The 15,847-nt window shown below is 40.8% G+C and overlaps 1 protein-coding gene across 1 annotated transcript in view; it reads left to right on the plus strand.

The window, feature by feature from the left end:
• crybg2 (crystallin beta-gamma domain containing 2) overlaps positions 1-15,847 on the plus strand; it is a 47,677-nt gene that overhangs the window by 2,831 nt on the left and 28,999 nt on the right. The window contains exons 2-4 of the mRNA XM_034215143.1: positions 6,423-6,510; positions 11,294-11,446; positions 11,685-14,131. Coding sequence (XP_034071034.1) covers positions 6,423-6,510; positions 11,294-11,446; positions 11,685-14,131 — 2,688 coding nt within the window. The remainder of the gene's footprint in view (positions 1-6,422; positions 6,511-11,293; positions 11,447-11,684; positions 14,132-15,847) is intronic.

Genomic DNA, 15,847 nt, shown 5'->3' on the forward strand with positions numbered 1-15,847 from the left:
TGAAGTCTGTCAACTTTACCGTAGCGTTGTTAAATGTTTCCGAAGGATACACAGCGCTCCGTTTGAATCTCGCACAATAAACAAGCAGGGGGTGTGAAGATACACACAGGTGAGGCCGTGGTTGAGCCACAAGTCATAAAACAGGACAATGTAATCATGTTGTCCATGTGGTGGTAGATCAGACTTAGTGACAGCTTGTGTTTGCACAAGGAAAAAAAAAATGATGGGCTGACCCTGCGAGAACCGCCTTGGCACACAAGAGCTTCATACAGGGGTTAAGCAAGGGTAAAGTTTAACAGCAAACACAATCAGTAAAAAAACAAAAGTGACCAACAACAATTCCTAATAACAGTCACTTCTTGAAATGAGCTTTATTTTCTCTTCCAGTGATTTGCAGTGTCTTAGTGCATTCCTTAATTGTTGACAGTGTAGTTGAGTGTCCTAGATCAGTGTTAATTCCAGACAAATGCTAAATCTGTTTTTGTTGTGAGTTAAGGATTTAGTTTTAATCCATATCCAGGGTTTAATCCCACCAAGACTTGAGGATTTCAGGGTCTAAGAAATGTATGTCTTGTTTTTGTTTTGACTCTATAAAGCATTTCGTACAGTTCAAGGGGAATGTCAAAGTCGTATTGGATATGTTTTAAACTTGACCTCCCCTTTTATGAAATGACAGGAAAACTCAAGTTGCATTTTCAAACAAGCTAAACACAACCACATTTTTATTTCCTGTTAAAGTTAGGCGGGTTTCCGAATGGAGTTATGAGTGAATAAGTCCTGTAGAGAAACCAGCCATTCCACATGCCTACTACTATTTTAGCACAATACAAATAAACACACACACCATCATTGTGCCAAGAGATACTTTGGCAACATCGTAGTCTCAGTTAAAGCTTACATGTCTTACCTCAGCGATGATAACACGTCTGACCTTATTCCAAACAATAGAGGTCATTATGAGTCATACCCGGAACCTGTTTTTTTAGTATGAACTGTTGTTTTTATATAGAGTGAGTTTGTTGAACACTTCCCTGTAGAAATACATGATCATCCTCACGCATGTGTCAGTGCTTTATAATTGGCAAACTTCCTGACAATGTTATTTTCTGTCTGTATTTCTGACTGTCTTTGGAATAGACAATAGCATCACAACTGTGGAAGCTTCAAAAAAACAATACTGGAAAACAGATGAGTAGTTTAGATGAACCTGAGTTTGAATATGGGTGTGGACCTAATGAGGGCAACAGAAACAGGGCTGAGGAACCCCCATCCCCCCACACATACACTTTAACCTTTGGCCCAATTTGGCGTTGCGGCAAGTGTAATCTCATTACAAAATGGTTTCTAGTAACATTTTGAAATGTCTCTACTGTCATTGCTGCCATTGGGGTATCTTGTTACTGACTGATACCAATATATCTGCAAAAAGTTAACAGTGGGCGATATATTTGGCGAGGACATTTCTGCTTGTCCGATTTCTTATAAGTTCTTTAGAACTGAGATCATCTAGTTACAGGTGGCCTGTGGAACTGCCAGTCAGCTGTTCCTAAGGCTGACTTCATTTCTCGCTACGCTTCCTTGCAGTCTCTGGATTTCCTTGCTCTCTGAGACCTGGATTACTCCATCCAACACAGCCACCCCAGCAGCTCTCTCCACAGCACAGCCTTCACCCATACACCCAGACTCACTGGCAGAGGAGGTGGCACTGGTCTCCTGCTCTCTCCCAAATTGAGCTTTTCCCTCTACCAACTACCTAACTTCACTCCTTCCACCTTTGAATTCCATGCCTTTACTGTAACCCATCCTATACAATTAACCATTGTTGTTCTCTACCGTCCACCAGGCGCCTTGGGAGACTTCTTGGAGGAATTAGATAATCTCCTCTCACACATCCCTGAAACTGGCCCTCCCGCTGTACTTCTCGGAGACTTCATCCTCCAGACAGAGAAGACATCTGAACTAACATCTCTTTTAACCGCCTTTGCTTTCTCACTGTCTCCATCCCCACCAACTTATAAAGCTGGCAATGTCCTTGATCTCATATTCTCAAGGAACTGCTCTACTTCTAACCTCTCTGTAAACCCGCTCCACACATCCGATCACTTCTTCATTTCATTCTCTCTACCCCTTTCCAAACATAACAAACTAATCTCTTCTCATCCTGCCCGCCGTAACCTTCGTTCCCTCTCCCCCTCTACCTTTGCCTCATCGGTGCTCTCAGGCCTCCCTTCCTCTGACTCGTTCCAACTCCTGCCTCCAAACTCTGCTGCAGAAACTCTCCTCTCTACTCTTTCATCCTCTCTGGACTCTCTCTGTCCTCTCACATCTCGGCAGGCTCGTCAGTCCCCTCCTGCTCCCTGGCTAAATGACGCACTGCGTGCTAATAGAACCATCCTTCGGGCAGCTGAGCGAAAATGGTGGAAATCCAAACACCCTGACAACCTCCTACTCTATCAATCTCTCCTCTCCTCTTTCTCATCTTCAATCTCTCAGGCAAAAAGCACTTTCTTTCAAGATAGATCCATTCTTCCTATTCCAATCCCAAAAAAATATTTTCCATCTTCTCCACCCTCCTCGACCCCCCCAGAGTCCCTTCCCCCTCCTCCCTTCTTTCAAGCGACTTTGTTAACTACTTTGAAAAAAAGGTTGATGATATTCGCTCTTCTTTTTCCGACTCACCATTAGTCACCACTGGGTCGCCAGTCCCACCGTTCACCCACACACTAACCTCCTTTTCCCCTCTCTCTCCAAGTGAGGTTCTTACCCTCATTACCTCTGCCCGTCCTACCACCTGTCCTCTGGATCCTATCCCCTCAAACCTCCTTCAGACTATCGCTCATGATATTCTACCGTTTCTCACCCATCTCATCAACACTTCTCTAACTTCTGGTCACTTTCCAAACAGTCTCAAGGAGGCAAGAGTAAACCCTCTCCTAAAGAAACCCACTCTCAACCCGTCCGATGTTATAAACTACAGGCCTGTCTCTCTCCTCACGTTCCTTTCTAAAACACTTGAACGCGTTGTCTTTAAACAACTCTCCTGCTATCTCCATCAGAACAACCTCTGGATCCGCACCAGTCTGGTTTCAAGGCAGGTCACTCAACAGAAACTGCCCTCCTTGCTGTCTCTGAGGAACTGAACACTGCTAAAGCAGCCTCCCTCTCCTCTGTCATCATCCTTTTGGACCTGTCTGCTGCATTCGACACAGTGAACCATCAGATCCTCCTTCACACTCTCCAAAAACGTGGAGTTTCAGGCTCTGCACTTTCCCTCCTCACCTCATACCTCAAAGACCGCACCTACAGGGTAACTTGGAGAGGGTCCGAATCCGACCCTTGTCAATTAACTACAGGGGTCCCTCAGGGTTTTGTCCTTGGTCCCATTTTCTTCTCTCTGTACACAAACTCGCTCGGATCAGTCATTAGCCCTCATGGTTTTTCATACCACTGCTATGCTGACGACACCCAATTAATTATGTCTTGTCCACGTTCAGAGACCCAGGTCGTCGCACGCATCTCTGCTTGTCTAACAGACATCTCTCAGTGGATGTCTGCTCACCACCTCAAGCTCAACCTTGACAAGACTGAACTGCTTTTTCTTCCGGGAAAAGAGTGTCCCACCCTTGACCTAACAATCAACATCGGCCCCTCCCGACTCAGACTGCAAGGAATCTGGGTGTGACCCTAGATAACAACCTGTCCTTCACTGCAAACATCGCTGCAACAACCCGCTGCTGCAGATACATGCTTTACAACATCAGGAGGATACGTCCCCTCCTGACCCAGAAAGCGACGCAACTTCTGGTCCAGGCTCTCGTCCTCTCACGCCTAGACTACTGCAACTCCCTCCTGGCTGGTCTACCTGCATGTGCCATCCGACCTCTTTAGCTCATCCAGAATGCAGCGGCTCGTCTGGTCTTCAACCTTCCTACATTTTCCCACACCACACCGCTCCTCCGCTCACTTCACTGGCTTCCGGTAACTGCTAGAATCCACTTCAAGACACTGGTACTTGCGTACCATGCTGCGAATGGATCTGGCCCTTCCTACATCCAGGACATGGTTAAACCATACACCCCAGCATGTGCACTCTGCTCGGCATCAGCCAAACGGTTCGCTGCACCCTCGCTGCGAGGGGGACCCAAGTTCCCATCAGCAAAAACATGTCGGTTTGCTATCCTGGCTCCAAAATGGTGGAATGAGCTCCCCATTGAAATCAGGACAGCAGATAGCCTGCACATCTTCCGGCGCAGACCGAAAACTCATCTCTTTCGACTCTACTTCGAGCAATACAATTACTAACAAAGCACTTGTATACTAATAAAGGACTGGCTTATCTAAAGCCATTTGAGTAGCACTTGAAATGTTTTGGCTCTATGAAACCTGATGTACTTACAGTATATGATTCAGTTTTTTTCAAGTTTGTATCTTCCTGGTCGAATGCACTTATTGTAAGTCGCTTTGGATAAAAGCGTCAGCTAAATGCAATGTAATTAAAGAAAAAAGTAAACTTGCCTTTCTAGATGTAATTTTTGCTTCTAACAGGGTTTATGTTTTTGCCAAGAGTTATTTGACGATGCCTGTTTTGTCTGCTCAGAAAATGTGATGCTAAAGCTAGCAGGTGGGTTAGCTTAGCTTAGCACAAAGACTGGAAACATTTGGCCTGGCTGGAGATAACAAGTTTGCACCAGGTTTTGTCACCTTTGGACTGAGCCAGACTAGCTGTTCCAGTGATGATGCTATCTGGAGCTGCTTGCTCCAGATACATATTTAAAATTGAATATCTGCATATCACGCTAAATAATTTCATCGTGACATCGTCCAATTGAAACACAATAATTACCACAATTAATTATCGCGGGTTGATGCCTATGTGCATACAGAAAATACGTTGCTTGGCTGTAGCAAGTGTGTGCCAGTTTGATGATACAAATGCAAATATTTGTGGTTCACCTTTGTGGTTCCCTCTCTCTATATCATTCTGGTTTTTATGCAAACAAGCATTCCCACACAATACTGCACAGGCACAGAACATCCTGTTGAACTTCGTCCATATCAGGATTATATTTTTCACAATAGCATGTCTTGGTGTTGAAGTTCAAATAGTTCCCTTGAGTTGACATGTAAACACCTTGGGTCAAAGATAAGACACATCTTTTTATCACTGGATATCTTTCCTGACCCCTAAATGGCTTATTTGCCTCACACTCGCAATACCTGCCTGATTGGCGGCCTGGTTTTGTGTGTGAAAGAAACAAATACACACCATTTTGTAGCTGTTTAAACACAACATGTGTGTGACGTGTTTGTCTTGTTGCATGTATTTGTGTCCATGTGAGCCTGTCATAGAGAGTCAATACTGAACTGTTGAAGCTGCTTTATGTGCTGTTTACACAGGAACTAAACGGGTTGTATCCTCTACTTTTCTCTTTCGTAAAGCCAGTTCGTTCACAAGAGGCCGTAACAGAACCGCGGAAACGGACCACTAAAACGATAACGGTTCCCAAGGTGGATAGATCTGCGGACGAAACGCTCTGGGGGGCCAAACGGCTCCGTGTGTACGTCCATGTTTATTGAGCCGTATCCGTGGGAACGGAAGACTTTTTTTATATCGAGTTTGTTTGCGTTTCGTTTGCGTTCCCGTGTAAATGGGGTCTTAGGCCTTGCTCATTCTCACTGGTAAAAACGCATGAGATGTTATGTCCCAGTGGGTTATTAAATGTGGCGCCGCTACTAATGTTTGCTGGTAATTTGACTTCCTGTTGCATCCAGTTGTACAAAGGAGGACTGCCTTTGTGCATAAAGTGACCTTTGTAGGATTTGTTTGATGTGATGACAGCTCGTGATTATTGATGGAGCCTCTCTGTTTACTCTGAAGCCCCTGCCACCTCACTGACCTCCCCAAGAGTCAGTAAAGAATACAACTAAAAAACATGTTTCAGAATAGAGCACATGGAAATTATCCCAATTAAATAACTAAACAATTCATTTTATCCCGATGAATGTTGTTTTTTATAAAAGTCATACTTACCAAGCAAGGCTGAAATGTAAACTCCCTCTCTGCTTAGTCAGTTTCTATTCATCATTCCCTATGCAATGATTCACTGCTCTAGGCAGCATATTTGACTGTCTTTTTAAGCCACTGCTTATGCTGGTCAGACAGGATGACTGTATGTAGTCCTCACTATACTACCTCACTACAGTCATTTTACAAAAGAGGTCTCCCAATGTTCATATACTGTAATCAAAAAAAGAATAAGAAAATGTCAGATGTTGGACAAAACGGCACTTAAAAAGCTACATTTACATATTCTTTTCTGCTATTTGAAAAATTATAAAAGGCCATATTAGCTGTAATAATTTCAAGTGGGTTTCAGTTATAGAATTGACTAATTTCAAATGTTTAACTGTGTATCTCTCAGTGCTGTTGAGGATGGAGAAGCAACGTCTGACAACATCACCTCAGACAACAAGAGGTCTTCTCTCTACGGCACCGCACCCAGGTCAAAGGTCAGTCCACTGCGTTCCTTGTGTACATTGTTCACAGGTATTTTGTTGATAATCAACATCAGCCATCACCAATATGTGTTCTAGTAATTTAAACAGTGCAGAACAACAGGAAACATTTTTGACAGAATTATGTCAAGGGGGGTCTGTTTTATGTAGGTGTGTGTTTGTGTGTTAGTCTAAAAGTGTCAAGCCAAATGCCCACAAGGCAATACATTTGAAATGGCATCAGCAAGGTTTGTTGGGACCTGACATGAGTAATAATAAACCTTTTTGTTTAACAAGATTGCCTTTAGGTTTCACAGTCACTCAAATTCCTGGGATGTTAGGTACAGTAAACATTGAAGTTCACCAATAACTAAAAATGTCATTTTTACAATAGTCTCATTGTTTCTTTATGAGCAGTTATACACCAATTATTCTGACTAATAACAAAAAAACTGTCAATTTTAAGTATATATATTTGTTTTGCAGCAACAGGCACAGCATTAGTTTGAGCTTGTAAGAAATGTTTGTCACTTTTGAGAAAATAAAGTTGGGCATATGCCGCAGTAAAGTGTCTAAGTTTCATTAACAAACTAAGTAATGAATGTTTTGGTATATCACATTCAAAATACATTGGTTATAGTATTTATTTACTCTTATTAGACACTAAAGACCTGTTAGCAAAGCCCATGATATAAACACTCCAAAAAAAAGAAAATATAATAAATAAAAGTATAATCATTCACGAATAAAATACATTTAATTACACAGGTCTACAATTATAATCAATGAAAATATGTCAAGTATTCAGTCAAGCAGCTGTTGACAGACAGATAACCATTTTAAAATGTCAGCTCTGCCCTGCCCTGACTTTACCACAATGTATGTAGGACTAATTTTCTCATCTTATCATACTTTTGTTGCTACAATTCGGATAATTCCTTTAGTATACATTCTGAATCGGGTATTTAGTATTTTAGCTTATTTCTTCGGCACTTTACACCATTAAAATGTATCTTTAGCACAAAATGTTCAACAGATTTATTTTATTGATTATATTTTAAACTTTGCCTTAATGATATTACGACAAACGTTCTCCTCTGTATGAGAATGAAGCGACAACATCTGGAAACCTGTCCTCTGCTGCCTTGGAGGCTAACGGCATGATATTCAGTTGAAACTTTATGTGTTAGTCCCTCTGGCACATGATTTGGCAAGTCAAATAAAATGTGCGTGGAATAAGAAATTCCTCTATATTCATTATTAAGGTTAGTAAAAGTAATTATGGTGCATTATTTTTATTGTATTTAGTTGCTGTAAGAGATCTTCTCTTTCTTACATGAATACATAGGACATTTACATTCTTGTTTCTTCCCCAAATCATCGGTAAAATGTATACATGCATACAGTATACTTGTTGAAACATAAATATTCTTGGGGGAAATCGTTTTTTGGGGGGACATTGAGTAAAATGTCCCTCTGTTGGATAACTTCATGACTCTCCTTTTCAACTGTAACGACATTCGACGGTTTGCTGAATCTCCCTCAGGGTTTAACTTACATAATCATGATCCCCTTACACTCCAAAGCACACACTTAGGTAACTCTAATGTACACCTGGAAAGAAAGGCACACTCTTTATTATACTGCTTTATTCATCCATTGTTATTTGATCACTTTTAGATTTAATAACCTTAATCCCAATTGATTTACACCCGCAGAAATACATACAGTACAATTGGCTGCAGGTGAATTATATGTAGAACTCCACTCTAGAGGGCACCATACCCTCAAAAAACAATCCAGCACAGCATGTGCAAGCAGTCTGTTCACGTTTTAGATCGCTAGTGATTATTTCATATTTTATTTGCAAAATCTTATAGTTTAATTTCAACATTACTGTGACATTTGGAATCTATTTAACCTGAGAAGTACTATTAGATTGTGAATCTCTTTTTCAAGGGAGACCTTGCTAAGACTGGCAAAAGCAGAAACTAAATATTTTATTTGTTTGAATTTCCATACTGGCGTTTGGGACAGAAAGTAATGTGAACATAATACATATTGTCCAACACCTTTCTGTGTGATGAAAACATTGCAGTCGATATGACGGTGTGAGATCAACCTAAGTAGGACACTATTTACTGTTTATTCCATCCAGCCGAGAGCGTCAGTGCTTAACTAAACAAAAGTGTTTTGGTAAAGCTCAAAACTGATCTGACTTCTTTGTGTAGCTGAGACCTGCATTCATATATTATATTTCTTTAAAGTTCTACTCATTGGTTTGGCAGATTCTACACTCAGAGCAGCATTTTAACAGGAAATTCAGGAGTTGGTTGTATGAATGCAGTGCATGTTTATGTGTTTAGGATATGTATGTTCTTAAGTAAGTAACCATTATTTTTGCGTGTGTTCTTTATTGTACACTTTCAAAGCAAAATAAAACTAGAAAGACATTAATACAATACAAGGAAAATGCTCACGCACATTAAGAAAAATGAAAAAAATGGTAAAGGGGTTACAGTATCTATATTATGTAATTAATGTGTTCCCATTCAACTCCGAGCTTTGCAATGATAAATTACAGACTTTAAGAAAGTAGTTATTATTTCTGGCAGCTTCAACAGTTTGCCTTCCAGCAAAACAAACTTATTGATATTGAAACGTTGCTATGTGCGAGGCAGCCTATAATTTACGCTTGTGATAAACAATTTTAAGTCAACTGAAGCTAGGACCAGTAACTTTGTGATCCATACAGTCTTGCTTGAGTTTCCTTCACTGTGAAAGGTATCTAGCTAATGGCATACTAAATTGTCATTTTACTATGAAGTTTGTACTGATCAGTATGAAGTATGCAGTCATTTTGAATTAGAATATTTTTTTTCCTCTTTTTTTTTTACTTATGAAATTCAAAGTTTCCGGTCAATACTTGATTCCAAAGTTCTACTTAACTTAATCTGAAATTAAGATAAAAAAAAACAAGTTTTAAACGGTAGGACTTTTACAGTAAATGGGATATCGGATAACTGAATCACAGTGATAGACAATAGATCGATGTATGTCTAAAACAGCAGTGTTACACAATCCTCGCACTATAACCTCAGCTAAGATTCCATAGTTTTTCATTGTGTTTGCTCTTCATACTTTCCAAACTTACGCATAGAAGGAAGAATTTGACGGTCACACCCAGTTAAAAACATGGCTGATGGCAGGTTCCATTCTCCTTTGTCATTGCGTCTCAACAAAACATGTGCATGCACTAGATTACAATAACATCATCTCAGTCAGTGTTTAGTGTCTTTTTAAACAATCTGATAAGGAACGCATACAACATACTAGGTCGCTCCCGAAAAAAAGTGTTTTAACTTTATCCTGCCAGATTGACATTTATCTCAATCAGTTAAAAAAAAGTTTCTGTAACAGTAATGTTTTGGAACAGTTTGGTGATACACTGACTCTCACTGACTGCAAATAGTATTTGCTGTAGATCTAATAATATACTGTACTGCTTCAGGCCATGCAACAGTATACTAGGGTTATTTAAAAGGACATAAAGTTGCATTTGTTTTTGTTTAACCTTAACCAAGCCAATCCAATTCTCTGTGTCGGAGCCAGGAGCCACTAGTGTCAAGTTCATCGTGTTCATATAGTGTTTATTTTTATTATTTTGGGTAGAGTACTTTTACCTGCGTGGAATGAAGTTTTAATTACACAGGACTAGAATTATTAGCAATGAAGATATTTTAACTATTCAGTCAAACTTGGCAATCAACAGCTAATGACGGATTGATAACCATAATTTTCCTCTGCCGTGGCCTGCCTTGACTTTGACTTAATGTATGTGTGTGAAATACATTTGTGATTAGGTCACGTCTCCATTGGTATCATCATTCAAGATGATAACTTTTTAATTAGACAGGATCTATGTCAATGAAGTTATGGCAGCCATTCTGTCAATCTTGGCAATCAACAGCTGATGATAGACTGATAACCTAACCACAGATGCTGTGCCCCGACCTGACTTTACCACATTTGATGTGTCACCATTTTCTCATCAGATCACAGCATTGTTGCTACACATATTTTTCGCTGCAGTGCACTGTGTACCATTAACAATCTGTCTTAAGCGCAACATGTTCACCAGATTTGACTGAACCAGAGAGGTTTTATAGCCTTTATGTTATTAAGACAAACGTTTTCCCCTCTATGTGAATCAAGCAACAACATCTGAAAAACGTCTTCCTCTGGCAACAAACCAAGCACCTGATTTAGCTATTTTAAATATAATTCCTCAGTTTGCTTTCTTCCCTCAGTTGTTTCAAATTCTACCATATTTACATGGCATAAGAGAAATCAATCAGGGTTATATATTTCCTATAGATTTATCATTTTTTTCAGGTAAGGTAATTGTGATATAATATTGTTTTTGCCTTTTCAAAGAGATTATCTCATCCTTACAACCTTTCAGTAAAAACATCATCAAAAATACATTCACTCGCTGGTTTCTTTCCCAAATAATTCCCTGAAGTCAGGGTGTAAACTCTTGCAGGTGAAGGGAATCATTGGCAAGGGTCTAAAAGGGTTAGTTGTGTTTGGTATGCAGGGTATATACAGTTATTTTAAAATTCTGAAAGTTGCACTTCCTGTTCTTTGCTTCATTCAGTATTGGTTAATGCAGGATGCTTTGAAGGACATGTCATGTTTATTGAATTGAGATTAAATAAGTCACACATTTTTCATTTCTTGCTCCATCTCTCACTATTTCACTTTACTTCCCTTAATGTTTCCTTCTTCCTCTCAGAACAAAGAGTTGAGCTACTCAGAGTTGGACCTGCGAAAGCCAAAAAGGTTTGCTACCTTCTCCTTTGGTTTTAAAAAGAGAAGAAAGAATGAAGAGGGAATCTCTAAGAGCGTATTTGGCCTTCATCGACCTGATATTGAAGAGCAAGAGGAGGTAAACCCGTTCACTGAATGTTGTTTAAACTAAACGTGTGACAAATACATTTTCAAATATAGTGCATGAACTATAATCTATGTAGCTTTACAGTATAATCATATTTATTTGGTTTGATTTATCCATAGCCCCAGTTTCTTTATCATCATTGAATTTATATTATTGTCTGTATTACTATTGCAGGGTTAAAAATGTATTTTTCTGATACACCTGTGATGATTGGACTATTATCTTCTAGACTCCTTCGGACCTCAGTCAGTTGGAGTCGGATCAGGCCAACAGGAAGTTCAGCATGTCTCAACCAGAGCTGGACACCTTCGATACATTCGACATCCCTTCTCCTCCCCCTGTGACCACAAACCAATCAGAATCATATTTTATTCTCCAAAACCAATCACAGTCATCTGGTTCAAGTATATTTGACGTACATAAGGAACCACAGAAAGCACCGATTGCTACCATCCCTGAGATGGATAATCTGGGCTCATTGGAGGAGAAAGAGAACATTCCTGTTCATTATAACTCCGATCCATCTGCTCCTAAGACTCTAACAGAAGCCACCTCCGAAAACCAAACTGTACCTAGCCAACCAGCTAGCCAGCCTTCAAGCTCTGATCACAAAGCTGTCGCTGGTAACCCCACAAGCAATGATTTGAGTGACAATGATATTCTGCAGCAGTTTAATACAACAGAAATCCCTTTCACCGAATCCCCCAGAGTTACAGTATCACATAATCAACCTGAAGCCCCTGACATAGCTTCCACGCAAAATGGCAAACTCTCACTAGCAGGTGTTGACTCTAAAATTGACGCTACAATTACCGACTCAATCCCTGCTCCTCACCCTAAAGACTCAACTGTAGTCACAGATTTAACTTCTGTCCACCAAGAATTCTCAATTTCTGGATCTGAGAAATCTACTCCTGAAACTGCCTCGAGTGTAATCACAACTTCAGCTGTTGGTAAGGAAAATAGTTCTCCTGTCAGCGAATATGCTGCTTATGGAGCTTTGTATGACTCTCTTTTCCCCCAGAGTTTTACCTCGGAGATATTGTCAACCCCTATATCAAACCCTCCACCTAAGGTCCATACTGAGATTATTCATCTTAACACCACATCAAAGCCTGTCGTGGTTAAAACGCTTAATGAATATCAGACAGAAACTATTGATATTAACCCCAGATATCCACATTCCTGGCTCAGTTCAGGTTCTGCACCAGTTGACAATGATACAATTCCTTACTCAGAGATGACCCACCCACTTTCAGAGGTGAAATCAGACAGTTTTAGCCCTATTCAAGACAATGTCAGTTCTGTGCCTGAGGTTGAAAGCTCTGCCCCTCCCATTTCTGAATGTGTAACATCCCAAGCGGCAGGCACTCGGGTTACTGCCTCTGAACAGAGAGTGAACCCATTCAAACAGTTAGTCGAGGACGAAGCAAGCACCGATCCTGTCAGTCCCGTCAGTCCTGTGCCTGAAAAAATGAGCGCATCAAAGTGTCTTGAGATAAGAATTGAACCAAGGGAGTCTTTTTTTGCTCCTTCTGGACCGACGGAGAGCTCTGAAGGGCCTGTAAGTCCAGCATACCTGAGCGTGGGATCAGATGAAGGCAGTGGTATGGAGATCTACTACAGTGCTGAAGAAGACAACACAGATGAGAGCGGGGGAGAAGAGATGTACACGATGAAGGAAAGGGGAGAAATGTCAATGGAAGACGGGGGGAGAGAGGCTGAGTTTCCACAGCGAGAGGAGAGTGCAGAAAGATGGATAAGAAAGAGAGATGAGGGAGAATTTCGGGGGTTGATTGTTAAAGTGCAAAATGAAGTAGGCAAAATAGGCAATGACGAAAGGAAAGAGAGAGTCAATAGCCAAATTGAAGTGGAGAAAAAAGTAGCAGGTCAGAGGCCACAGGCTCAAGTGCAGGACATTGAGACGTCTACGTTTCTTGTAGGCGGTGATGCAAGGAGTCAGGAGAAAGGAGTAGCAACCACAGTATGGCCACAGGTGAGAGAAGAGGGGGAGGAGGAAGGAGAGAAGGAATTACTTGCCACACCGGTTCAGCAGGTGAAAACACTGATGGTATGCAACTTTGCTCCACCCTCCACTGAGCTGCATGGGCAGGGGGAGGGGTCCAGGGGAAACTGGACTGAGGAATTGGAGAAAGAAGACCACTCTAATGGGGACATGCAACTCCTGAGTGAGGTGATACAGTATCGGAGTCACAAAGGCATCATGAGCTCTGTACATGCTGATTCCAGGATCACAACAGAGGGAGACATGCTCACACCCAGGTTAAGAGAGGCAGGAGAGCTAGTTTCACTCACTGCAGTGCCACACAACATAGTTGAAGTGAGCAAAGAAAGCATAAAAAGCAGCAGTGTCACTACAGCAAGTGCAGACACAGATACGCCTGCTAGGGTGCAGGTTGTCACAAGTACTTTGACTCGCAGGGCTGATCTGCAATCAGATGCCACGGAGGTTGAACACAATAGGGTTCTAAAGAGTAGTGAGTGGGTGGATACAATTACTCAGAGCACATACAGAACCAGGACGGTGGAAGAACAGGTGGCAGTCGAGTTGTCAGCCCCGAACGCAGACACACAACGTCCTGCTGCAGAGACACAGATACACACATCAGAGAAATACAAGCATCCGGCAGAAGTGCAACCCGACCTGAACCAGGGGTAAGTGGAGAGTCTTATCATCTTGGACGAAAGTTGAGTACATGTAGGTCGTCTGGATTTAAAGCCCAACATAATTATATGAAGTATGTGAAAGAACAATTTATTACCTAGAGAAATTGATTGCTAACAGTTTTGAAGTTGTTTCACAAGCTGATTGCTGTCATTTAGGAAAATGTAGACCTGTAGCTTTGGCGCTGGAATGTTGTACATAAAGGGGAGTGTTAAAAACATAAGCGAACGTCACTTGTTCTTGTGTGTAAATCAATATACTTGTGCAATTGAGATGATACACCTTGAGTAACTTCACCAGTAACAAAAAGACAGAAGTGGATGAACTGCCCTGTTTACCAACAGAGCTGATCACATACCTGTGACATAACATTACATTGCATTTAGCTGACGCTTTTATCCAAAGCGACTTACAATAAGTACATTCGACCAGGAAGACACAACCTTGAAGAAAACAGAATCATATAAGTACATCAGGTTTCATAGAGCCAAACATTTCAAGTGCTACTCAACTGGCTTTAGATAAGCCAGTCCTTTATTAGTATATAAGTGCTTTGTTAACAGAGGAGCATTGTCGCATACCTTCAGCTCTGTGACTTTAATGATTGACTGACTAATCCATGAAGCATCTGCAGCCAACAGGTCACCTGTCATCATCTACATACAGAGTGAGGCCTTTTGTTCGACTGAGATATCACTCAGTACAGTTAGTACAGTTAGTCCACTGTAGAGTAATTATGTCACATAACGCAACATCCATTACTTGTTGTTTGCTAGGAGCAGGTCTGTGCTGCCTAACGACTGCTAACAGCTAAGAGCCAACGTTAACTAGATTTTCTCACTTTCCAATTTCAACCTGAATTTGTAGTTAACAATGTAGCATTATCATCATTGCCCTTTGCGCGGACCACTGGGCTTTGAGCTGGGGTTATCGGTGCCTGGAAGCGGGCTGTGGTAAATGATTCCTTACTTTACACTCCCAAAGCACACACTGCTTTAAATACACTTTCTATGAAGACTACATTTGTAGAGCATAAGGAGGGAAATCAATTAAAATGCTAAACTCAAAAACACCTATATTGCTTTCAGATCCACTACATCAACTGTCATAAAACCAACCCAGTCTCACGGCATTTCGTGTTCACCAACACGATTTTTAATCTATTGATTCGTGTTCACCAACACGATTTGCCCCTTTTTTTTCGTGTTGCACAGCACGATTTTAAAAGCAATGTATTTCTACTGCCTGCAGCACGTCTTTTTCTCCGGTCGGGTCGAGGAAGACCGGAAGCTGTGTGGTTCATAAAAACATGTTCTTACTCAATATCAAGCCAGAGTTATTGCTTTTATTTGAAATCGTATAATTTCGGACTTTTGTTGCCATCTGTGAGGAAAATAAATAGGGCTCAGAGCCTCAGGATACTGAAATCTGTATTTTTTAAATCTTTTTTTCCATCTAATTTGTTATTCTTTTCAAAATAACACACTGTTATTTACTCACCAATAACACACAATTATCCTTGCTTTTATTTATTGGTTTAATTCCATAATCTCTGGCTTTTTTGGCGTCCGTCAGGAACTGAATTTCAAAATAAAAATAACCGTTAACAGACGTAGGCATTTCGAGCGATTACCCAAGATCCTCAGCTATGGTTTTAAGCTCGCTTATTGGATGTTTTAGCCGCAATTTATGCTGGGATTTGGTGT

This window comes from Gymnodraco acuticeps, unplaced genomic scaffold (genome assembly GCF_902827175.1).
Source record: "Gymnodraco acuticeps unplaced genomic scaffold, fGymAcu1.1, whole genome shotgun sequence".
NCBI classification, from domain to species: Eukaryota; Metazoa; Chordata; class Actinopteri; order Perciformes; family Bathydraconidae; genus Gymnodraco; species Gymnodraco acuticeps.